We start from the raw sequence: 26,678 nt of genomic DNA, 5'->3' as shown, positions 1-26,678 counted from the left end.
CTGCAAACTAACGTGTGTAATAATAAAGTTGCATTTTTGCACTCCAGTAAGTATAAGCAGAACTCTTTATTTGTCACCCACTCCCCTTGATTTTGCTTTATCCAGCTGAATAGCTGTAAAACGGTGAGACTTTCTACAATGTGGAAGCAACGAGAAAAATATTTGTAGTCTCTTAAATAGTGTTTTTTGCCCTAAAAATGTCATATAGTTAAACCACAATTTTCTTCCATGCTTAAATATTAAATGACAGTAAACTTGTTGATTGTTGAGAATTGTTGATACAACAGTTCTGGGCTTGGTGATTGGCTTATTTATTTATTGTCTACTGGAACTTTTTTATTTCCATGGTACAAAGGATAATTCTCATAAGACAGTGACTAATGGAACAGATGCTTTATAGGCGCTTTTAGTTTTGAATTTCAGAACTAATACTAGTAGTTTTCAAGAATAGAATTAACACTTAGCTTCTTTCTGTAATAATGCTTAACAGTGTTTTGTAGCTTATAGAAGGTGCATTGCTGGACAAGCAGTTCTGAGTGCTTGTGTGCAGGATGGACTGCACACATCTGCCTGTGCAGCTCTTTCAGCAGAAGAATCAGTTAAGTTTTGATAGTAGCAGTACAGAGTGATTTGAAAATAATAAGCTGGAGAATTCAGTAGCTTCTATTAACTATGAGAGTTTTTGTTTTCTTGTGCATAGGGGGACATGACCTACTCATGTGACCATTAACTGATAGAGTCATTCAAGTTGGTGTGTGAAGTGGGGCAGGAAGGCTGGAGAGGTAAGTGACAAGTCTGTAGCTAACTCAGAATTTGGAAGGCATTACAATAGAAGTACTCTTCTAAACTTACTGTTCCTACAGTTTGCTGCTATCAGAGAACAGATGTGGGCTAATGAATATAAAAGTGTGGCCTGCCTTAAGTTTTACATAAGGTAGCAGTTCCACCCCTGATTCTTCTGTTGCTGTCTCCCTCCAGTTCTGTTGGGGTTTTAGCTCTGTAGTACAGAAAGGAACATTTTATCCACATTTTGTCATTAAGTGGTTGGCTTAGGTTCCCACTTGTCTCCTGAGATACATGTGCGAGCATATTTGGAGAACTTGCTTAATAGTTTCATAATCTGTTTTTATGAACAACTTGCATCTTTATTTCTTTGAGAAATTCCTTCCAGGTGCAGTATATATCAGATAGGTTTGTCCGTGGGTGAGTGTGCACCTCCTTAGTTGCACGTACCTTTTTCTGCAGTCTAAGGAAGGCTTGGTGTGCATTGGCGGTGCTGCTTTTAGAAAGAACAAAGGGCCTGGAGATGTAGAGCCTGAGATGGAACTGTATCACCTTGTCCTTGATGAAAGCTTACTTTGAACAACTGCTGTCCATAACACATGCTTTTGCTATATCACTCAGGCTAACTAAAAAGGATACTTTTTTATAATCTTCTTTTTCACTTTCCCCTTTTTTTTTCTTTCCTTTTTTTTTTCCCCGATTTCCATCATGAGCATGTTCAAAGTAGTTGTTTTTGGTACCAAACATGACAGAAAGCTGAGCAGGCAATCTGGGAGTCATGTGCCATGCTCTGAGATGCCCTGTGACTGTATGAAACGTGAATGAAGCATTCAGGCTCTCTCTGAATACTTTCAGAGGTGTGTTTTTTTTGTTTGGTTGGTTTTTTTTGTTTGTTTGTTTTTTTTTTATTTATTGATACAGTTTTACTTCCTCATCTGGCATCTTGTGATATCAGAGAGAGAAGCTGGTGATGTACAAGAGTCTTGAGTTCCATCGCTTACACACAACACATCTGTTTCATACACCTGATCAGTCAGTTTATTATAAATGGTGTTAACAGATGTCAGGCTTTCAGAATAGATTTCTTTTAACTGTGCCATAGAGTACTGTGTGTTAAATATTACTTCATGTTTGTTTTTAAAAATTATGTTTATACATAATTTTTAACACAACTACTACATAGTAGTTGAATAGTAAGTACAAACCAAAATGGTGGCAGGAAGCATAAATATTCTCACCTTTCAGAACAATGAAAGAAAATACCTTTTAATAACAATATCTTACTAAAATGAGTAAAGGTGGGGTGTGAAGATGGTTTGTGGGCTCAAGATGCTAGACATCATGGTAGGAGTTAATAGGACATGTCAAATATCACAAACATAGCCTCTACATCCAGGTTTATAATAAAATACTGATTCTGAGAGATGTCTGCAGTGTAGCGACTGTCTGAATACTGTGCTTTAATTCTTCATGTCAAATATCATGGTATAGCCTCAAAAGGAAAAAGTGCTTATATTTTTACATTTCTGCTGTTGCCTTTCTTGTTCTAAAGCAAGTGCAAGAGATGGCAAAAATAAACTGAGGGTCAGGTGGACTTTTGTGTATCTCTGATTTCGAATGTCCATTGCACCTAAGGAACTGCCATGACTGGCTGGAGCGCCTGATTACCTCGTATGGTTCTGCTGAACTTTGATTTAGAAACAGCAGCAGTGTTTTAAAGCAGTTGAGAAGTAGCTGTTAGTGATATTCTTTGGCCATAGCGTGTTTGAGTTTCTTTGAGCATTTGAGAAATGAAGTGCTTGTAGTGATAGAATGTGGAGATGGTGAGAAAAGCAAGTATCCTTAAAATTCAGTTTAGTATGGAATCACAAATAGAGAAATGCCATTGTTATAACAACTGTGTCCAACAGTGTTGTATGGCTAAATGAGGCTGTTTGAATTTCTTAATTGAATTTTCATACCTAATGTTATTTGGATTCTTTCCAAACATAAGCTTAGTTCATTTTCCTGCATGTTATGAGATTAAACCATGGCAACATCAGGGTTTTTTCCTTTCCCTTTGACTCTTAAGGTATTGTGAACAACTTGATTCCCCCCCCTTCCCTTTCTATTTTGTGTTGTTTATGAGAGAAATGTGCATCTTTAAATTCCATTCCTTATATGTGGTAAAGCTTTTTAAATATGTTGCTGAAGTGTTTAGCTGTTTAGCAGAGTGGTACCCTGTTATATTCACATATGTGCAGTTCTGTCATTCCTTAGTTGCTCTGCCTTGTCCACTGTGGCATTTTAGTAGTCTTTTTTTGAGTTCTTGGATTTTTGTCTGGAGTTTACAATTACATAGGATGGACTTGGCAGTAAGTCATTCCTGGTGTGTTTCTTGAAGTGACAATTACTAAGTAATGTTTTCTCTTTCTGAGATGTGTAGATTTGGATGCAAACAAGACATAGGATTTATACTGTCTGTCTGCATTTATAAAAGTACTCTTTAGCTGTGAACGGGGGTGACTGAAGCACAGCCAGGAAAACTTTATTTGATATTTGGGTGAATGCCATAAATAGAAGTCAGCTAACACATGCCTTTGTCTGTTGTTAAAATTCAACTTTAAATGGATTAATTTCTCAACCCTACCCTGCTGTGCAGAATCCTGAATATTAATAGCTTTTCCGAAGGTTAGTGGAATGCTGCAGTAACTGGTTTTTGTTCAGCTGTGAATTGCTTGCAAAACTACCTTTTTAATAGTAGCATTTTTGGTACTAAGAGTTATACTTTAGAAAATGCAAGAAACAACTTTTAGTTCTCATTTTTATTTTTGAGTACAACAAATAATGATATCACAGTTGGAATAAAATTTTAATGACTGTAGGAGTTAATTATATATTACTGATCATCTTTCTTTGAAATAGAAGTAGCTGTCTTTCAGCAAATTCTTCTGTTTTCATTAACATACTGTAGTGTGCATTTCAATGTTGGAGTAGCAGCATTTGCAGGTAAGATTTGGATTTTATATTGTCCAGAGCTGCATCATCAACATGGAGTGCTCAGATCCTCTGCTGAGTGTTCAGAGTGGAGCTGTGCCAACATAAACTTTTTAATCATAAAGTTTTCTAGTGCAGGTAGAACTGTGACATCTGCCTTTCCCTGTGTGCTCATGAATTGTGTTGATTTAGGGTTCACTTCTTTTGTCTAAAGCCAGAGGAAACTGTAAGGAAGATTTTCTGTTTGGCTGTGTAAAACATCCTTGTGTACGCTGCAGTTTCTTTGAAAACCTGCCACTGTTGCTATAGCATCAATATAGCTCTGTCAGTATTGATGATAACAGGAGCACCGGTGGGAAGACTTCCTTCCAGTGTTTTACTGCTTTACAGATACTGCTATACAGATAGAGGGAGGGAATAGCACTCTATAGTTTGTTTCCACTGTCCTTTCTTTAGGGGTACTACTCAAATGAGAGCATTTGAGGAATATTAGGAAGCATACCAAGTGTCTTGCTGACTTACTTTCATTTGAGAGCTGTGTGAAAAATGGTCATCCAGATAGTGCTGGAAAACTCATTCCAAATACATCAATGTCAACAGGAACAGAAGGAAGTAGTCTTTGTGTATTTATAAATTAATCACATTATTCTGAGATTTACTTGAAGACATTAAATAAAAGCATTGTTTTAGTCAGTCTTACCTAGTGGATTGAGCACTAGATAAGACAAATTTGTGTCCTGCTGAATGATGGCTGCCTGAGAAGCCTTGTGAGTTATGTTCTTTCTATGTCTCAGTTTCTGCATCTGCAAATATAGGAGTAGTCAGACTGACAACTTTGTAGAAAGTTTTAAAGTGTCTGCATCAATAGTGTACAGTGCCCTTTTCCTCACTTTCACTAAGTGTAGGTTTTCTTCTTGCTCTTTGGGTTTTGCTGTGCAGGTATGGTTAAATCTTTATGGTCGTCTGACTTGGCAGAGTAAGGTTTATAGTTGGACTTAATGACCATAAAGGTCTTTTCCAGCCTAAATGATTCTATGATTCTGTCCTGAATAATTCTAAAGAATAGCAGAGACTAAAACCATATGAACTGATAATAGCTTTATGACTTATCTGATTGCTGAAAACAGTTCTTTTCTTTACTAGATTACTGATCTCAAGGTACCATAGCTAAATGCAGATGTTCCTGTGCACTGTAGCTAATGTACCACTTGTGTGTGTATGTGACTTATCTGCCTGGGGTGGTGGGCCCCTTGGCTTGCATCTGAAATGATGTCAAGGGTGCAGAGGTGTGTAAGGCACAACATTTGGATGCTTTCATATATCCAAACCGGAAGCTGTTCTGCTCTGCTCTTCCATTTGGAGAGATTAATTTCAAGTGAAAAATATGTTAAGAGCTGCTTTTGTTTACAAAAGTGCACATCACTGCTGAAGAGACTTGGAAGGATTTCAGATCTGCTTGTGCTTTTGCATTAAATGGATGATTTCTGGTGATTTTATTCTGCTGCCCTTGCTACTGTGTCTATTTCTGCGTTTTCCCATCATGTGGCCTGTTTATCCCAGCAAGAGTCCTCAAACCATTACCTTCCTGCATGGGTGGCTTAAGGTGTGTTCTGCGTTTTGTTCTGTGTCTCTGCAGGCATCATCTCTGCTTGGTCCATGGATAGGAAGGGGAAATGGGCTCTTTCCAGCTTACATTGTGCTATGCAGTTCAATTAGCTACATTTTATATAGCTCAGTGTGGCATAACTTTCCCCTTAGCAGAGCCCTCTTCTCTCAGGGCAGTTCTCGAACCTGCCTCTTGTATGTGTGGTGACAGACATTTGTGTCATTCGCCCCTTGCGTGAATTCTTGTGCTTCAGGAAAGGGGAAGCAAAGAGGGGAAAACACACTTTTAAAATGTCTTGTTTTCTTTTACCCTGCTTAGTGTAGTGGTGGAGAGGAATCTTCTCCAGGTCCCATATATTAACAATGCAGCAGGGCACAAATGAAACTCCTGTTCCAGTGCTGGGAAAAGCATGACTGAGGCACATGGGAGCTTGGTGAACACCCTGACCCTGCACCTTGTTGCAGGGAATCCGCCAGCTTCTCTACCTGGTCACCATGGTCAAACTCTTGTACCTTCCAGGGCTTTCCATGAAGAATGGTGTGTTCCCTTCTTGGAGACTTAATCCGAGTCTTAAAGATGCAGGCAAAATAGCAGTGAAAAGCAAAATGTGTGAAAGGATTTCTTGAAAGGATTTCTGAGTCTTGGAAGACCTGGGCAGCTCAGGTTTTCTGAGATGTACAAAGAAGCTTTAACATTTAGAATTTAATTTTATTTGTTAATCTCTTTATTCATTATTAAATTACTCTTCAGTTTTTCTAATTTACATTGTTCATCTTCTTTCTTTGCTTTTTACATCCATTTCTTATGGAACAGTATTACTCATTCAAAGGGTGTAGCTATGAAAAATAATGAACATATATTTTGACAGTTCAGAACCCTTTTTAAAATTATTTTTAGGAAATAGGTTAAGCAATTAATATATTACAGTGAGACACTAAGAAAGAGTTAAACAACCCCTCTCTCCTTGGTTTGGTCTACATTAATTCCCTCGTATTGCTTGCTATAGCTCTCGTCTACTGACTCCAACACCTTCCTATCCCAAAGTTAACTGTTTCTTCCTTCTTGTGGGTACTGGAGATCCTGGTGAGGTCATCTGGGGAGCAAGATCCCTAAAGTCAGTTTGTGGAAGGCTGCCTAAGCTGCTGACACCGGAGATTGAAAGGTCCTGTGTCAGTCCCATGCTGGAGAGCAAATAGGTGGTGCAGTTCTTGTAGTGCATAACTTTTCTGCTTTAAAGTTGAAACTGAGTTCATGTTTATACTTTTGAATGTTTCATATTTAAAAATAAGAGTAATTATCTGTAGTGGCACACTAAATAAACTGCTTTTTTCCATCTTCATAACACTTTTCCCCTGGAGAATTCAGCAGTAGCAGTATAAGGCAGTTGCTGTGCTCAGAGTATGTGATTTCTTTCCTGGCCCTGGACTTTTATCTTTCTGAAGAATATTTTATGATTCAGAACACTTGGTCACATCTGGTACTTCTCAAAAATGGTTGCTTTTCCAAGAATAGCATGCAAACATGAAATCAGAATCACAAGCAGATGTTTGCTAATATGGCCATAGATAACCTTTCAGCTCATGTTTAATAAATAACCATCTGTAAAGAATGCATATTAATAGAGAACAGAGATAATTTCTGTCAGTGTTAATATGTTAACTTTACTGTGTTGCTGATATTGTACTTATTACTACAAAATAGCACTATTTATTGTATAAAATTGTCAGCTGCTGTTTACAGAAAAGTGACATTTTTGTCATTGCTCTTTTACAACCTGAAAATGTTTGCTTTTCTTTAAAGAACACAGGATGACTACTTGGGTCAACAACACTGCTAATTATGGCTTAATTTTTTCATCCATTGATAAATTATTTGTTGGAGAGCCGTGGAATGTAGGGAATTTCTGGCTTTTTCTTTGCCTTTGCATTTTCAGTGAACTTGGTGCGGCTCTTGCAATTGGGCTAGTAAAAGTGGGATATTTGCTCCCTTTACTGCTGCCTTCGAAGAAGCATATTTAAACTTATTAAAAAAAAATCTGTTTCATAAGGCAGACTGGTAGTCTTTTGTTCTCTTCTTACATTATTCTTCTTTTAACTTATATTTAGTTTGGGATAGTTCAGGGTACAAATGAGGCTGACAATAGTTTTCCTTCTCTGAAAAGTCTGCCTGTTACTTCTGGAGGAGGAGACAAAGGCATAGGCTATGCTGCCCACTGCCCCTACCCTTTTAGAAGGGTCCTCATCACAGTGGGCCCTTAATTGGTGGCAAAATGTATTCAGATGCCATCATAGGGAAGGCATAACATGGGACAATGTCAGAAGTGTCCCTTAAGCAGCAAGAACTGTGGTGTCTAGATGCTCTAAATATGAGGCAATTGCCATCTGCTTTCTGCTGATGTATCCAGAACGTCATGTCTTAGTGCAGCTCTTGGTGTTTTGGGGGTTCAGGACGGGCGTGACTACTTGTACATCTGAAAAATAAGTGTTGGCAGAGGCAGGTTTACGAGGCATGCAGGTTACCAAATCTGCTTACCCAAAGGATGAACCTGGTAAGGGAGAGGGGTGAAGTACATTGGGGTGGTGTTGGCTGGGCTGTGCCACCAGCAGGACCCTTCAAACCCCCTCCTCTGGCTCCAGAGAGCTGGGCTTCCTGGTGGAGCTGGACAGCAGAGCAGGACCAGTCAGCAATTGGGCAGGTGGAGAGGGATGAGATGGGTTAAGTGCCAAAATAGGTTCATGTGAGTAAACCCATAGGTGTATGTTTGGGGCTTTTTTTGGTGTATTTATTTATTTATTTTAAGTTTAGAAACTTTGAAGCATCTCGATGCTAACGCTGACATTCCTTAGAAATAGAGATGCACATGAGCATAGCAAGTACATTGCAGCATCCAAATTTGCAGATGATGTGAAAGAACTGTTTGGGAAATATAGCACATCACTGAGAATACATTAGAGCATTGCTTGCATTATAGTTGAAATACCTTCAAAGAGAAACTAACAATTGAAATAAGTTCAGAAGCAGAAGAGCCTTGCAGGCATTAGGGAAGGGGTGGGTAGAAGCTTATGTCTTAACAAAATATCCCCAGCTAGAATATTATTTTACATCTCTGCTCTCTAGTTCTCTCCCTTGGTTATTTACAAATGGAAAATAAAATTTACAATTATACCTGATTAGATATTTTTAGTTCTCAACAAAGCCTGTTTATGTTCTGTATGCAGTTATTACAGAGTTGCTGGGCACAATTTGTGTTCAAGCAATTTAGTCTCTTCTGTTTTGTATGGAGAACGAACTATGTTCTCCTCCAACTATAGCACTCTTTAGAAAAAGGATATTCTATATATTATTTTCAACCAGTAATTATTTTCCAATTTTATAGTGAAAATTAACCTAATTTAATCAAGTATAGCCTGTACAAAAGATTTTGATTATGCATGTTGTGATAAGCAATGTTGCCATTCTCAATTCAGAAGTCATAAATCCAGCAACTTTCTTTGGCTCCTCTTCCTTCTCCTGACTCACTTATTTGTACATATTCAAGTATGTTGGCCCTTTCAATCCTAAATGTGAATCTGTGGTTCTTGTTAATGGATTGTCTGGGCTTGTTCTGAAAAATGCCACTGGTGCATCTCGGCATTGATGTTGGAGGCAATATCAAAGCATCTTGTCAGTACCGTATTCTTTTACTGGGAAACTGAAGCAAGGAGAGGCAAAGGCATTGGGTTTCTGCCTTTTGTTTTCTCTTAAGGTGGTTTGAGGTTCACTAATGGGGCCAACCATTTTCAGATGTGACCAGTAGTTTCCTGTTATGCAGTGCTCTTAAAACTACATTTGTTTTGAAGTTTCGACAGAGCATAGGCTGTGTTTTTCAGCCTACAGGACTTTGTGAATATGGAATGTTTTCCTTAAGTTTGGGAAATGTCACTTAAACACTGTCAAATGCAAGTTAAAGGGCAAATTGTATAATTATATCTCGGCCTTTTGGTAGATTCCCGTTGTTTGGTGTACTTTTGATAATGCTTATTTCAAGGTATTATCACCTTGAACCTGGATCACATTAGTTGCATTGTAATCTTTAAACTCATACTGTTCTTGAGTGATGGAGATAATGTTATTTTTCTTTTTAACTTTTTGCTTCTAAGATATAATGTTTTATTTGAAATCACTAGAAGTAACTTAAAATGGATGAAGCTTGGAAAGGGGTATCAGTGAAATAAGGCTGAAATACAATATTACAAATGCTGGGAGCTCACAATTTCTTCAGGCGTATGTCAGCTCTGCCTTGTGATGAAACACTGAAGGGTAGGTGATGCTTAAAGAGTTGAATCATCTGTTGCTAACAACTTGTGGCAGTGTAGTAGAGAGAAGACTCTCGGGCAGGTGCAAGAAGTATGACACTGATTATGTGGATGATTCTGACTACATTTATTGCTAATACGGTATCTAAATATTGCCAATGCACTATATGATATAAGCAGGTTCAGCTAGAAACAGGCAGGTTTGCAGTCTTTGGCCTTGCAGAATGCACAATTGCAAGGCAGCAAAGCACCTATGTAGCTACTTTCAGATTTTATCTCTGCACGTGACCGGATCTTGCTGTTTTTACTCACCTGTCCAAAAGTGACTGTTCCCCATCTTCAGATTGGAAGTACCCTGCAGGTGTGTCTGCCTGGGGAAGGTGTGTGGGAGATTCACCCAGAAACTTCCTGCAACCTTGAGGCACCAGTTGGCCTAGACTCCAGCATTTTGCACCCTTTTGCAGCCTGGTGTGTACCAAAGTCAATCACAGTTGTCACAGCTTCCCCATTTCTGGAATGCTTTCATTATGTGAAAATCCAGACACTTCCTCCTGCAATTCGCACCTCAAATTCTTATCTTAGGACAAATCACATTGCCAAATAGAGACAATTGCAGGGGAGAGGGTATGTGTGTGTGGAGAGTATGCTCACTGGAAGCCCTGACTATCTTTTGTTGCTGTCACCCAGCTGTTGCAGGGCACCACTGCTGGGTTAAAAATGTTTGGTTTTGAGATCATTGCAATATTTTCTAATGTGAATAGCTGTTATATTGCTAATACTTCCTGCTTTAATTGCATTTTACCAAACACTGTTTTGGTTGGTCAGCCTCGATGATGTGTTGTTTACAGGGTTTTTCAGCTGTGGCAGTGCTGCAGCTGTCTGTGCGAAGCTGTCAGTACTGGTTTCAAAAGGGGCATCAGCACATTCACTCTTGACTCCCTTTTCCCCTGTTTTAGGTTTCCCGAAGCTGCTGCTCGTTCATGCTGTGATGCCCCGGCATGCCTCATGGCAGAGCTGCCCGGCCGCCCCGCTGGAGCGTGGCTCTCCCCTGTAGGGAGCTGGGTAAGTGTGAAACCTCATCCTCGGTGCAGGAAGTGCTGCTTGCCCACATCTCCTGTCTTCACAAACCTGGTGACGTGGGCTGCTTTCATCAGCCTCTTTTTGTATGTCTTAGCACGCTCTCCTGCCTTCATGGGCATTGGAAGATGATCTGCTGGGAAGTGGTGGATGCATGTGTGTCTTATTTCTGACATGCTTAGAGACAGATTCCTCTGGAGAGATGATGATGTGCTAAATGGGTAGGGAGGATATAAAAGCAGAATTGGAGATGTTCATTGAGATTTGAGCTGTCCTTCATTGTATCTTTCTTTTATATATATATACAGAAGATAAGCATTGGGGTGAGGAAGGTAGGGCTATCTGTTATGGGATAATTACTCTTTATGCAGTAAAGTTGTATAATTTTCCTCACAGAAAACTAGGGTGTGGTGGGTAGCTGGGACCTCCTGTTTGACCCTCTAAGAAAGATATTTGTCTGTGTTCAGTTCCTGAATTGGACTTGGGCCTTTCTTTATGATTTTAGCAGTGTATAGATGACTGTGTCTGCTAGGGAGTCTTGCTGAGAAGCAGAAAACTCTGCTTATGGTTCTCATATTTGGGAATAAATCTAGATATTTACATGTCAGTATTTGTGGGTTTACTATTGATGATTATTGAATATTAGACAGAACTATGGACTTCTGGACCTGGATCCTTCTCCTAATAGCTCTGGCAACAAGTGGTGGGTGATTGCTGTTGCTGAGAGAAAATGTGAATATTTATGTCATCCATGCTGATGTGAAGCTCCTTGTGAAATCATTGTCAGCAGAGCACCATCAGTAGGTTGGTAACAGTTACTAACTTCTGACCAGGTACTGTTCAGGGAATAAACACCTTGAGGACTGTGGCTGCTCTCTGTGCCCCTGGAGGGACTGCCCTCTTATTTGCCTCTTGGGTAGGCAGTGTCAGCAACCTGCTTCTCTCATCTTCAGGTCTGATTAGTGGAGCTACCTTGTCACCAGGTTTTGTGGGACTGAACCACCCCTATTACTGCAAATGTTTGAAGCTGTTTCTGTTCATCGTGCTTTGCATTCATTACTGTCTGCCTTGAGACAGACTGAGTTTAAATTCACCTTACTTCTATGTTTGTACTTCTGAGGGCCAGACTCTGAGTCTGTGCAACACACCTTCTTTGAATCTGAAGTACTTTTTTTGAAGTAGGTTTAGTACTTGAAAGTCACCTCCCCTTTGGGATTTTGCTTCCAATCCAAGCTTGGAGATAGCAAAGCTTTGAAGTGGGGTCTGGGAAGGTAGTGTGTCAGTCTTTCCCTGTAGGTCTGGTTAGTGACACTCCAACCTTTTGTATCTGCTTTAAGGAAACATTTTCCAGATTTTTTTTAAACTCTTTCCCTGTTGATTATTCAATTAATTGATTTTATTTGGAATAGGGCGGATCTAATTCAGTAGAAATTTGCCTTATGGTTGTTTTTAATGGCGCTTTTATGTGTGAGCACTTTCCAGTAGTAGATTTTTTGGGCATCGGTTGATTCACATCCAGCCATGTCTAGCATTCACTGCAGGTTGATTCTTTTTTATGCAAACAACTGATTTTGACCAGTTCAGTCATACCAAATGAAATAGGTCCATTTTAGGCAACCTGATTTCAAAATGGGAATGGCTATGTGGAGGATGGAGCTGCAGTGCACTGACGTTTCCCAGCCTTGGCTGAACTGGTGTGGATTTCCAGCACAGTACAGTGATTTTTTAGGATTTAAAAAGAAGCTGCTGCAGTAGCTGGGTAGCTGGGGTTGAAGGCTGATGAGCAGATTGTAAAATGCAGCAGATATCAGTCAGTAACACCTGTTACTGTGTTCTTTTAAAATTAACCTTTGGCATATCCCAGCATTCAAAAACAATTAAAAAAAAATTAGTGCTGGAATTTTGATGATTAGACATAACATGGGCAAAATGTTACAGCAGTCAGGTTTGTCAATGATATTCACGTGCTTTTCTTTGTACTACTTTTATTGCTATCTTAATTTTAAATAAATTGCTCCTATGTTATATAGTCCTGACCACTTTGAATCCAATATGACTTCAGGAGAAATGTCTTCAATACAGAGATTCCTTCTGGGCTATCCTTTTTCTGTTAAAATAATCAAGATTTAAAAAGAATGCGTGGAAAATGCTTATAGCTCCAGAGTACAATGAAGTGGATGTGAATGTTGAACAGTCATCATGGCTTTGCTGGAAAATACTTGTGTAAATTAAATGTGCTTTCTTGGTTTTAGGGTTGGTTTTTTAATAAGACTAAAAAAAAAAAAAAACACAAACCAGGTAGTTCCAGAAGGCTCGGCAGCATCTAGACTGTACTGATTTTGAGGAGTAGATTATGATATTTTCTCTCAGAGAAGAACATGGTTAGTAGAAACTTTGTCTTGAAAATTATTTTTTAAATGATGAAAAATGTCTCATCTGCCTGTTTCTTCTCCACATCTATACTAGTTGTGTCTTTCATTCATTTTATTAGTAAATGAGAGGGGGAAAATGTGAATAACATAAGGAAATAGATTAAGGCAAGTATTGTTTACTATGGGAACAGAGTAAATAGAGCATCTGCTTTTGATTTTTCTGGGAAATCAAGAAGTAACGAGAGCAAAACACTGTTAGATATTTTTTTCTTGGATTACACTTCTATATCTGCTGTCAGACTTCCCCCTACTCCTTAGAGTTCCTCTTCTCCTCTGTCTTTTTTTCCTCCTTTTGGTGAAACAGTTGCTTCATTGAAACCAAGACTGAAGCCTACAAAAGAGCCACAGTGAACGAATAATAAAGGACAGAGATTCAAATGTTGTTGATCTGGGCTGAACTGTTCTGTAGCATTTGAGATCCGGACGTGACCCTTCCCAGCAGCGCATGTTTGCGAGGCTGGTGCGCGGCAGTGGCGGGGCCACGGGAGGCTGCTGCCTGCGGCTGTGCAGGCAGCACTTATTTGCTGCTAACAAATTAATGTAAACGTGACATGTGGTTCACCGTGAAATATTTTCACAGATGGAATGAGTCTGCAGCATAACCTAGGGATGTAAACTAGAGGATTGTTTAGAGTTCTTCTCGATTATTTTTTCTTTGGTCCTCCCTCCCCTCCATCCCCTGTTCGCACACAGCTTAAGTCTCCTGTTACAGCAGGGTAGCCGACATGGAGCTCTGCCTGAAGCTTTCCCTAGTCCAAGTATGCATCCCATTTTGGGGCTATGTGCATCCCTGGCAGGGGAGCTGCGGTGGGGCAGGGGCTTGTGGTTCATCCCAGTCCCGGACCGTGGGGCAATAAGCAAAGCAGTGCTGAGTTTGAGGGCAATCTAGTGATATTGGTTTGGAACCAGGATGCAAACCTGATACAGCTGTGGTCAGCAATGGGGCCCTCAAATCCTGCTACTGTCAGTGACGCACTTCCTGACACTTCCCTCCTCCTGAGGTATGTACCAGGGAGCTTGTGGCTGGTGGATGTAGAATTTATGGCTTGAGGATCAAGGCTTGCCAGATTGCCAGCATGGTATTAGTGGGAACGCTTTTACTATTTTTTTTTTTAGTGGTATCATGGTGGTTTGTTTGCTGTTCCAAGCTTGTCACTGCAAAAAGAGTATTAAATGGGAAATAAAAATGGAGAGGTTTTTTTAAACATGAAAGAATTTAAGTAAAAACCATAAATCTGCCTACCAACTTTCAAAGTTTTTATGCCTTTAATATGAAGAGCTAGAAGCCTATTGTTTTTTCGTGAGCTTTTTTAAAGTGAGTCTCTTCTGCAAACACCAGACTTGCAGAACTAAGACTTTGAAAGAGCCAGATGATATTGTGAGACTCTGAAGGGAAAAATATGATGCTTGTAACACTGTAGATAGTCCCTTAAAGTACTCCCTCTGCTTCCACATCCTTTTATTCTGGGACATGAAAGAGAAACCTGAGCCAATACAGGATTATAGAACTAGGTTACAAACCTGGAGCTAGGCTAAAAAATTTAAATTTTATATGCTTATTTTCGTTTAAAAATTTTATGCATTTGGAAAACTCTGTCTCCCCCCATGAGAGTTCTTCCTTTCAAGTAATTAAAGCAAGACAGTAAGCAGCAGAGACAATGAATTGTAAAATTTCATTGCTGGTTACAACAAGAATTTGAACCTCATCCATCTGTCATAAAAAAACCCAAACTTTCAAAAAGCAGATGGTCTTGTAACTAAAACAGATCTGAATTCTGGCAGACAGGGTGAGAAATGTGCATTGTGAGAACAGGGGAAACACTGCACTGGGAACTGTTCATCTTGTTGGAGTGCTCTAGCTGTGAATACCTCTGTAATGCATGATAGTAGTGCATGATAGTGATCATCAGAGGTCAAAATCAGTAACTTTGATTCCATTTGTAAGCTCACAAGAAATAATTATTGTTATTTCTGGAGCATAGATTTTTCTGAAAGGTGCCATCTCCTAATAGGTATTTATGAGAGACTTAAGTGCACTTTGTGCACGTTAATAACAAGGAGTTCTGCAAAAGAAGAATTTCATCCTAAAGTGGAAATCATGCATTAGCATTGTGAGAACCTCCTTCAAAATAAAACTCTATATTTACAGTGCTATGCTTATGCACAAGCATTTGCTCTTACAGGTGCTTTCTAGCGAGATTATTAAATTAACAACCCAATGAATAAATAATGCCAGCTCTGCATCATTTAATGGTACTTTAAATGCCAATAACAACAAAAATATCCTCAAACTTGCTAGAGGCTTATTTCTGTGTGTTTTACCTAGGTGAAGTTGGATCTGTACAACTTCATTCAGTATTCATTCTCTCTAGGTTATTTAGTCAGCTTCATCAGATTCATTGGCTTCAGTGGATAAGTAAACTCAGTGCTGCCTGCGTGTATGCCACAGATACCATAATCTGTGGCTGATGATTGAAATTCCTAGGGGCTGTGTGTAGCCTTGCATGAGGCTCGGAGCTCAGTAGCCTAGCACACTTTTAAAAGCATTTTTGTAGTGACTGACTGTTCACTCAAAATCACATTGACCCTTCTCTCAGACAGCAGAAATCCTCTCTGGAGTTATTCTAACCTCTTCATCTAGAGCTAGCAGCTTTTTCAAAAGTACATAGTGGGTAATTCTCTCAAATGTTTTTGAAAAATGTAGTAGCTAGCTCAACAAGTCCACATATATAGTAGGAAAATCATTAAGTATTTCAGGCCCGGTCTTTGGTCCGTCCTATGTTTAAAAACAGATTAGACATCTGAAGACAAATAATTTGGTAACTACACAATTGCTATCTCCTTATGTCCCAAAAAGCAGGAAGATGATAATGAACAGCAAGGTCACATGGAATCTGGGTGGGAGCCTCCTTTATGCAGTGCATCGCTGGTTTGTGCTGCTGACTGAACCAGAAAGCAGGGGGATGCTATGTGCCGTCCCTTGGGATGAGTTTTATACCCAAAGAGGCAGCACTTGCCATGCAAATAGAAGAAAAGCCAAACAAAAATCTTTTGCATAGTTGGCAAATACCTTGTTTGGTTGAAGTGAGTCATCCTCCTTCTCCACGTTGTTATGGCAGTGCTTCCTTTTAGTGTTGTTTTGTCTCCTGTGTGCATGCAACATGAATTAAAAAAAGTGTTGATAGGTACAGCAAACAGCTTTAAAACTGTCCCAAGGAAAGGAATACAACTGCCCAACATGGTAACTCTCTTCTGTATATTTAGCCAGGCTATCTAGACCAGAAGATGTGAAAAAACCTTGAAATAGTGCTATATGCATAAGGAGGCTTTTTCCAGAGTCCATCAGTCTTTTTCATTATTTCCAGAAACCTGAGAACAGTAACTCCTGCAATCTTCATCCTCATACATATCCAACATTACACTTACATGAATCTGAAAGTATATGAGCTTTTAGTCTTACTAAAATACATGAATAAAAGATGTGGGTATTGGTGTGAGCTTTTCTTATGAAGTACTGGACTTACAGTTCGGTGGCTATTGCATTGATGTGCTTTAAAAATAATTCCTTTTAATGCATGTCATTACATTTCACTGACCATAGACTGAAATGTCTTTAGCTTGATAAGTAAAATAGTAGAAAGAAGAGATCCAATTTCAAATCCAATCTATCCCTTACTCACAGAAGAATTTGAACTGTACCATCTCACCCTGGGAAAGTTTGAGTAGAGCTGGGCTAGAGGGTTTCCCTTGATGCTCAAGGGTGCAGAAATCAGGGGGATGCTATGTGCTGTCTTAAGGTGCATCCTTTGGCAGGATCCTTTTGTTCCACCAAACAGTTACTGTTAGGTTTTGTTTGTTGTGACCACTGGAGCACTGCCTAGAACAAGAGGCCTCTCTGCCCCATCCCTTGTCCTAGCAGGGTATGTACACCCTAATGCAAAGCCCCAAAGGTAAGGGGGAAAGGAGAGTCCCTGTTCCAGAGGACTTGGTACTCCATAGGACTCCACAAGGATGGGTGATATGTGCTTAGGATTCCCTAATAAGTGGAAGGAATTGCATGCATGGACCAACAATCTAATCTAGTGGAAGGTGTCCCTGCCTTTGTCAGAGAGTTTGGAACAAGATGATCTTTAATGTCCTTTCCAGCCCAAACCATTCTATGATTCTCTGCACAGCTCTCAAGTTTGGTAGCTAAAGGAACAAGATAATGCTCCCTTTTTCTCCAGCTCCTGTTAGCCATAGGCTTGCAGATGAGTGAAATGTCTCAGCACTTGTGGCAGCCGAGAGCCCAGCCCTCTGCACTGAGTGGAGCAGGGCCTCCGCCTGTATCGGCACCTGGATGCTCAGACCTGAATTTAAGTGGCTTCATCTTCCAGCTGAACAGTGTGCCAGTCCTGCTGCAACCTGTCCCAGAGTGACATATCTTGGTTTGTGTCAAAGGGAACAATTTAAACTGTGGTTGAACTTACTGTTTTCTTTTTATTTTGGTGAAATGCCATCTTGGAGGGTTCCTGAGTTTATGTGCTGCTTTCTGTGTGATGACATACCTACCAAATAAAACCATTAAAAATTGAAGAGCTCTGGGTGTAGTGTTGAGGCACAGTGTGGCATAAGTAGGGTAACACATGTATGTTATATATGTGTTATGCACTCAGTTTTTCTTATTGTCTGTTTTATTGTTTCAGTTTTACATTCATTCAAAGATTCAGTTTTATTTAAAATTAATCTTGCTCCTCTTTGGAATGCTTGCATATGTCGAGCTGCTGTGCTGTTTCTCATAGCAATTTCTCAGTTCTTCATAGCAAGCACAAGTGTTACAGCTGTCCAGGTTAGTCATCGCTGCTGCAGTGCTATCAGATGTGTAACGAATGTGTATTGGGTTTTGTTGTGAGGACAAGATAATCAAAAAAAGCTTTGTTTCTACCAGAATTGAACAGCTTACTCCATCTCCTTTGGCTTCAAACTACTGTTGGCTGTGGGAGGACTGTAGGGTATGAGGGCAGCCGAGCCCCATAACACTGCTGCAGAATGCAGAGATGAACCCTGGACAAGAGGTGTGGTGCTGGCACAGCTCAGCTTTCCAGACATGGACCCTGGTCCTTTAGTTGCATCTTTGGCATGCTGTGACAGTGCTTATGCTGGGCAGTAAAGCTGTGGAATCCAGAGCTTGTGGGTGCTGTGATCTGAAAATTTACCTCTAATTTTCTGTCATTCCTGTGTGCCAGTGTAAACATTGCTGTAAGAAATTATTTCGTTTCCATACAGCTCTAGGAGTGCCTCAGATTGCATTTCAGTGTTGTATTTTTTTTGTGGTCAGTGAGAATGTGCTGTTTGTCAAAACTAATTTATTCAGGTCTGCTAATGGATTCAAGAAGAAAATTAATTTTGCAATTCTGTGCATGTTTCAGAATCTTCTTTCTCAGATCGATTTATCAAGGAGTTTGAACCCAGCTCCCTGTCTGTTGGCATTCACACCTCTCAAGGGTGCATTTGTCAGGCTGTTGATGCAGTAATTTCTGGAAAATATTAGTGGAAAAATGAGGTTTGGAGGAAAGATCAGGCTTACAGTCTTGAGATAGGAGTAGTAAAGGAAAGAAGTAGAAATTCACAGGCATTTTTGCTGTCATGAATTTCTGTCAAATTCTTGAAGGAAAATGAGATCTAGATCATGTTTAGAGATGTGTTTTCCTTTCTTAAAGGGAGAAAATTGAAACCTTTTGAAAAACTGTAAGAAGGCATCAGTAAAAGCAGTATGTCTGAGGACCACAGCCCGAGGAACCTCATCTCTCATTTTAATTTCTCCATAAGATGTTGTGTTACAGATCTGATATTGATATATTATATTTACTTGAGATCTTATTAGACATTATTTATATATGCATATTTATATTTAAGATGTTTCTGTGTTAAGGGGTCTTTGATGCATCCAAGAGCAATTTTTAGCTTGGATTATTTAGTAAATAATATGGTGAATATTTTTCAAAATGTGGTGCTGCTTAGAAATTTTATGTCTTTAGTATGTTTTATAGGGGTACCCTTGTAGTAAACATTCAGTGTAAGTTAAATTATGGATTGAGGAACCAGATCCTGCATTAGCAAGCTAAAATTCTGCAAGCTCGTTCTTTGCTAAGCCCCAGACTTTCACGGGAAAGGCAACTGAAAAGGGAGAAAACAAACTGTGGTTGTCTTACAGTAAAGGATTAAAACTATCTCACACTGGTCTGGGGAAAAGAGAGGGAAAGGGTGGTAACTTCAGCTGACTCTAATTTGCCAGAAGTCATCCTGTTCTCCCCTTTAATATTAACTGTTGGAGAACTGTGATTAAGTGTTCTCCCTCCTGATAAGGGCTCGCTGAGAAGTGGCTGACGGGTAAAAACAGCAGCCAAACTGCTGCATGTTTTAGAAGGTGTTTGCTGATGGCTGGCATCTCTTGTCAGCACTGCTGATAAGCTCTAACACAAACAGCCACCCAGAATTTGTTTGGCAGCCCAGGGAAGGGCTGGATGGATTGTGCTATACACAATGTGCTAATAGCCACAAATTGGCTACTCTTGTTTGGGAATGACAGGGTGACTGTGTATGGTGGGTTTTTTTATAGTCTAGTTCTGGTATACTTAGATTGTACCATTTTTATTCTGAGAACAGGCATTTAGACTTTTTTTGTGTGTTGGCAGCAAAGCAAATTTTTGTTAACCTCAAAAATACTGTTGATTAACTACAATAAAAAATTCAAAGCAATTTTATTTAAAACTAATTGAAAAGTGGAAGAAAAAGTTCTGGATTACAATATGAAGAACTTTTATATTGGTGAAGTGTTTTTAAAGTATTATAGCAAATACTTAATTTTCCTTTCAAAGATGTAAAGTCAGAAGTTTCTTCTACTCAAAAAAGGAACTGTCTCCCAAAGGCTCACAACAGAGTGTCCCTTTACATCCCCTCAGAGATGGGTGGGATATCTTCTGTTGCTTCTTCTCAACAGGCAGGGCCTACTGTTTTTTCATTTGCTACCCTCTCCCATCCACATTACAATATTTTTTAATAGTTAGAACAGTTCAAGGCCACAAGATGGAGGTATAAGGAATTGTATACAGAAATGGGGAGGAGAATGAATGTCTTTGTCCACTGTGTGAAAGTATTTTGGAGAATGAAGTTCTTCTGTTTAAGTGGGGAGCTGGGGCTCTGTGCAGTCATCTTTGATATAGATGGAGATGCTGGGGTTTCCCTGACATGGAGGTTACCCTTGTGGCACCTGCTGCTACATATCAGTCCCTGCTTGCATGGTGATGGCACTGATGTGGTACCACCCACCAGCTGCTGCCAGGAGTGATGGTGGTGACCCATCAGACTCCCACAACAGTCAGGCTGCAGGGCAGATATAGCAGATGCTTCTGAATATCTTGTCTTTCATGGTCAGGAACCACAAGGCACTTCTAACTGTCCAGAGGGGTGGGAATGGAGAAAGGAAACTTGCTCACTGCTTCTGTTACAGCATACAAGCATCCTGGCACAATATGGGCTGCTTTTGCTTGCCCCAAACTAAGGACACATGAAGAATGCAGGTTCATGATAGTGTCTGCTTGTTCTTTCTCAGCCAATTTATGATGTAGATCCTAGGAGCCTGCTGGGTACACTTTTTTCTCTTTGAAATACAAAGCTGTTACCTTTCTTCCTTTGTCCAGCTGCAAGTCAGAAAGAAGAATGAGGAAGGTACACAGGCACAGGAGTTGGGAGTGTGGATGTGATGGCAAGAACGTTTCACAGTATTATTCTTTGCTATAATATAGCAAATAATAAAGTGCTCTGTAGTCATAACACTGCGTGTTTGCTATGCTGGGGAAATTAGCAAACACTGAGACCAGGAACAGTATTGAGAAAACAATATGTTGGCATGTTTGGTTTCTGTCCAAGAGCCCCAGAAAATAAGAAGAGTAAAAAAACAGCAGGAAGAAGATCCTGTATAGTCAAATTGTGCTAAATTGTCTTGTCAATTGAAAGTAAGTGAATGGAGAGGGCAGGGTGTTCAAAGGGATTTGAACAGCACCTAAGGCAGGAAACAAAGATGTTTAGCAACTGAAAGGGTATTGGGGTCTTTTTGTTTGTTTCACGTTCTTGCAGTTTGTTGTTTTTGTTTTTTGGGTTTTTTGTTCTAATTTTTTTAATCTTTTATATTCCCAATCCTGGATTGCTCTCTTGTCTAGCAAAAGTGATGGTTTTCACTGTAATGCTATGTGAAGAGTAAGATAAATGAGAGAACAGTCTGAAGGAAAGAGCAAGTTTATTCTGATTAAGAAAATCAGATTGCCATTCGACTTCCTAAAGCAGAGCTGCATGCATTGCGTATTTACTTAGCTTTTTTTTTCCCCTCTCCCTTTTTTCTGCCTTTTTAAAGGCAGTATTAAATGTCAGGAAATAATTGTTATATAAATCCTAGAAGAATCATGCTCTTTAGAGTCTTCTAACTTTATAAATTTAATCTGGTTTAAATCACAATGAATTTTTAGGTGAGTCCATGAAAGTACTTTCAGAGATATCCCTGGTTTTACTGTTTATTTAGTTATTTTTTTTAATACAGAGTTTCTTTTGCAGTTTTCCAGCAAGGTTCAACATAAATAACACACGAATATCTAACACACTAAGAGAGATGCACTCCCTTAGAATAAAAATTTTTATTAACCTTCTTGGCTGCTTTAAGTTCTGAATTAACCATCTTTCCTTTTCTTGCTAAGACTCTGTGGTTTCAGTATTCATGGCCCTTCTTTCAGGAGCAGTAAGTTGCCCTGTGGGCTGCAGTCTGAGCCTCTGTGCATGTTGCTGTTCTACTGTGGGCCACAAAGACAAGGGAACTGCTTGTGTTTCCACAAATGTGCTTGTAGCCCTCTTGGCTCTGAACTTGGTGCCTGTGAGTGCCATGTGTGGGTTCAGGTGCCTAAGCCAGGATTTAATGCAACAGAGGTGTTGTTGGCCACATATATTTGGGTTGTATTTCTCTCTGGGTTTTCTTGCCCTTCTCAGAAGCTACAGAAGTTCTCAGCAGCAGTGGAGATGCTCTATGGGGCAGTCAAAGCTTGGAGGTTGTACAAGGCACCCTGTCTTTTGTGACATTTCTTATCCATGTGGTCATAAGATTTGGACTTCAAAGGTAATTTACTTCTCCAAATCAGATATGTTGGTTCTCATCCATGTGCTGAGACTCTGGTCATAGGTTGTCAGTTCTCCATCGTATTACGGCATCAGTGCTGTCTTTATAATACAGGCGTTCCACCTGTAGGACTAACATTTTCTGACATATCTTAAAGAGTCTGGGCTTGAAGTGGGATTGAGGGAGAAATGTAATGTTTCATGAAATGTAGGAGTTGGGACTAGATGGTTAAATAGTCCTTCCTGGCCTTAACCTCTATGAAATAGTAGATCTGTTTTGCTGAGGGCTTGACTTTGATGACTGATTAATCGTTGTGCCCTGAAGAAGGATATGGCACACTTTGGAGGCATTTTCCAGGCTAACCAGCAAGATGGAATAATTACCAGTTGCACAAATCATTAAGACCTTCAGTGGTATTCACAGACTGCTAAAATAGATGGAATAAAATAGGCCTTGTTCTTTTGTTGTAGCTGCTGAAAGATTACCAGGAGGATTCCTGAAATGAAATGTAACTCCCCCATCCACTTTTTATGCAGTTTTAACTTGTAGATTAATGTTGTCAGAGCTGTACATCACTTTTCATTTTTTATTTACTGCTATTACAATATATGTATGTATTTTAAAAGATCTTGGAGGATTCCAAATTGTTGTATTTCAATCAGACGCCAGAAGTTATTAATGATAACGTGCTGCTACTTTACTGTAAAACTAACACAGGCAGGAATTAATGACTTTTATTTCTGAAGTTTCACATTAGTTTATTAAATTTGACATTAGCAATGAAGTGCATGTTCATTGCAGTGTCCTTCAAAGTACAGTACAGAGTAACCTGCTTCAAAGCAAAACCTGTATGAAGCAAGGCTGACTATAAGGGGTCCCCTTCTCTCTTCCTTCTAATGTACTAGGTGATGATGTATTCTGTGGCCTGGTGGGATCTCTAAACTCCTATCCTAATAGTGTCCACACAAAAATCATCACTGTTTCCTCAGTTGGTCCAAAAATTCAGGTTTAAGTTATTTTGCCTACTGTCATTTAAGTACTTAAGTTTGGTAATTAACAGTGGTTTAAAACACCTTTTCTCTCAATGCTGTTTCAAAAAAACGGTTTTGCAATGCCATTTGCATTTTTATTGGTTTCTTTTAAAAAGATTATGTTTGTGTCTCATTATCAAAAAATATTCTGAATGGAGCCCTCTGTGCAACAGGTTCCTTCAAACTATACACAAATTCCTACTTCCACACTAGAGAAAAAAAAAAGTTCAGGTCTCTAGAAAGAAGCATTGAATTTTCCAGACTCACTTTATTTTGTTGAAAGTCTGCTGAAATTGAATAGCTGCTTCAGGCAAACCCAGTTTTTAGTGGAATTGAAGACAGTCTCAGTCTGCAGGAGTTTTGGAGTTTTTTGACCTCCAGTGTTGTGCATGTTGCATTGTTTAAGTGAAGTCAACAACAAACATTACAGGCCTTCTATTTTCCTGGCTTTGTTCTTTCCCATCTTCCCCTTTTTGATCTCTGCTGTTCCCAGATGTATTAGAAAGAACATGTGTCTTCCTGCACTTCTGCTGATTACCCTAAACCTGAACCATGAACCCCCACGGGACCCATGGAAGGAGAGGTGTCAGTGAAGCTCACTGACTGCTGTGTGAAGAGGAAACAAACTCTGTGGTCATGAAGGAGTATGGTATCACCTACAGGTGGCTACTGGCTGCTGGCTGTGACGGGGATGTTGAAATGCTTTGATTGAGTTTTGGTAGCTATGGAGATTTTGCCCAGCTGCCTTGTGTCCCTATCTATAGCATTTTCTCCGGAGTCTTGTGATTGTGGGAGATGGAACCTTAGTTCTACAAATGCCGGTAATTCCTTGCCTTTGTCATTATTGCAGAAAAACAGGAAGATATGAACTGTGAAGGGTGAAATCTCTAAGATCAAATGAAACCCCCTCTGAATTTCCTTCTCTAAAAACCATGGGTCACCTTTTTCTTGGGTCATGATTTTTTCCCCAATGTTTAAGGTTGACAGCACTGTTCAAAGTCAGTGAACAGCATAAAAATGCTGTTGCGGGTGGTTATTTTGTAACTTGGGGACCCTACTTGTTTAATTTTCAGTGAATAAAGAGCTTTATATGATGAAACTGCATGATGGTGAACAGTTTTTTCTCACTTGGTGGGAAACCATTTTTGTTCATTCTCATTGTGGTTGTGACTCTATCAGAGTCTCTGTCAGAAACCAGTTGGGATGTGCAGGAAAATGTCCAGTTTGTATCAGATTCATAACTCTGCTTTTAAATAGTCTAGTCCAGGTGCTATAAAGTAATGCAAATAGAAAATGGAATATGTATCAAGTGTATTATTGTGCGAAGGATAAGACTAATCTACTGTGCCATACATCAGTTTTGTTAGCAAAGGCATAGAGAGCTTTCGGAAGACTCCATAAAAGAGTCTGGCAAAATAAACACCTGAAGAAAAGTACAAAGATTAGTGTTTACAGAGCCATTGTGCTGTCTACTCTTTTATATGGGTCCGAATCACAGGTCATCTACTGTCACCACCTGCGTCTCCTAGAATGCTTTCATCAATGCTGCCTCTGTACAATCCTTGACATCCACTGGTCAGACTATGTGACCAATACGTCTGTTCTAGAACAGGTAACGGTTTCAAGTATTGAGGCCATGTTGCTGAGAACACAGCTGCGTTGGGCAGGACACGTCTCAAGGATGAAGGACCACCGCTTCCCTAAGATTGTGTTCTGTGGTGAACTTGCCACTGGCTGCCGCAAGAGAGGAGCCCCAAAGAGGAGATACAAGGACTCCCTGAAACAACATCTCAGCCTCGATCACACTGATCTTCATCACTGGTCTACTCTGGCCTCCAGTCGGGAGGTCTGGAGACACGCTATCCGTAACTCTGCTGCTTCCTTTGAGAACGAACACAAGATCACTCTTGAAGAGACAATGCAGAAAGAACCGTGTCTTGCCGATACCATCCCAGGAGTCTTTCTGCTGTACCTTTTGCAACTGGACATGTCTATCTCACGTTGGCCTCTTTAGCCACCAGCATGCTTATAGCAAATGTGGGTAGAGTCCTTCCCAAATCTTTGTTCGCGAAGCCTAGCCACGATGATGACATCAGTTTTGTAGTCTTGCACCCTGCACATTGAGATGCCACATCTCAAAGTAAATATTTTGAGGCCTGGTCATAATTTTGTTCACATCATCAAAGTCTATCTGCATTTTGAACTTGAACTGAAATGATTTTTTTCTCAAAGACCGTTTCACTTACAAGCTTTCTAATGTGACAGAGAAATTATCACTCACCTAGTAAGTCTGGAGAGAAACTAGGTGAACTAATTTGCTGAAAATTTCTTTGAAAATTACTGTAAATGCAATGTGAATGTTGTGCAATTCTTGGAATTTAAGTGGTCCTGATCTTTGATTATATTTTGATAAAGGCAATCTACTATACTAAAACTGTTAAAAAAACCCTTTAAAAATGTGTACTTTATGTGAAACTGTATCAGTCTTGTAATTACCCCTTGTTGACTAATCTCTTCTTACCTCAGGTACTATGAAGCCCAAGTACCAAGAAGCATGGCTGCATGTTGTGATGAAAAGGACTCTGCTGTTGATAAGTCTGTCTGGCAAAATGGGAGGGCATTTACTTGTGTTGTTCCTTTTCTACCTTTTTTTTTAAAATGCATTGGTGGGGGCAAACGTAACACATGCTCTGTCCTGCAGGGGCATAGTCAACTTCTGGTTAGCCAAATTTCATGCTGATGTGCAGTGACAGGAGTTCAACATTAGATCTGTCAGTCTTCTTACCCAGAGCTGCTCTTGACCTGATTTCTCTGTACAATCAATTCATATAAAACCAGATGCCAACAATCTGTATTAACTGTGAATTAAGTTCTTATCAAAATGAATTGCCCCAATTTGGGGTGAAACAAACAGTCCATGTCTCTTGCTCCAAAAAATATACCATCTGTCTGATAAAGCTGGTTATCCAGAAGTGTTACTAAGAATGTCTCCATGTCTACAGAGGAGCAAATAATTTGCCTTAGGAAGAAAAGAAAATCTTGTGGTTACTTCTGAAAGTTACGCTGATTGATATGGTGATTTGTTTTCCCAGAATGCCTGAAGATGAGTTGTGTGTGAAGTTGTTTATGGGGTGGGATTCCTTCTCCTGAGGGTATGAGAAGGACTGCGTTATGAACCTTGTGCATGCACTGTACTCTTAGTCTTCTTGCATTCCAGCGATGCTAACTCTTATAACCATAAAACACGTGCCTGGTACTGTTGTGGGAGCAATTCTGAAGCAAAATGACTATAATATAGCTGAATGAAGAGCTCAGGTGGTTTCCCTTAAAATTGCAGGG

At 39.7% G+C, this 26,678-nt stretch overlaps 1 protein-coding gene across 1 annotated transcript in view; it reads left to right on the top strand.

Moving 5' to 3' along the window:
- KIAA1217 (KIAA1217 ortholog) overlaps positions 1-26,678 on the top strand; it is a 353,867-nt gene that overhangs the window by 10,668 nt on the left and 316,521 nt on the right. Inside the window, exon 2 of the mRNA XM_027658718.1 lies at positions 10,617-10,722. Within this exon, the coding sequence (XP_027514519.1) occupies positions 10,659-10,722 (64 nt within the window). The 5' untranslated portion in view covers positions 10,617-10,658. The remainder of the gene's footprint in view (positions 1-10,616; positions 10,723-26,678) is intronic.

The sequence above is a fragment of the Corapipo altera genome, unplaced genomic scaffold, assembly GCF_003945725.1.
Source record: "Corapipo altera isolate COAL_440 unplaced genomic scaffold, ASM394572v1 63, whole genome shotgun sequence".
Lineage (NCBI taxonomy): Eukaryota > Metazoa > Chordata > Aves > Passeriformes > Pipridae > Corapipo > Corapipo altera.
The sequence above is the reverse complement of the archived record's forward strand: the minus strand, read 5'-3'. Positions and strand labels throughout refer to the sequence as shown.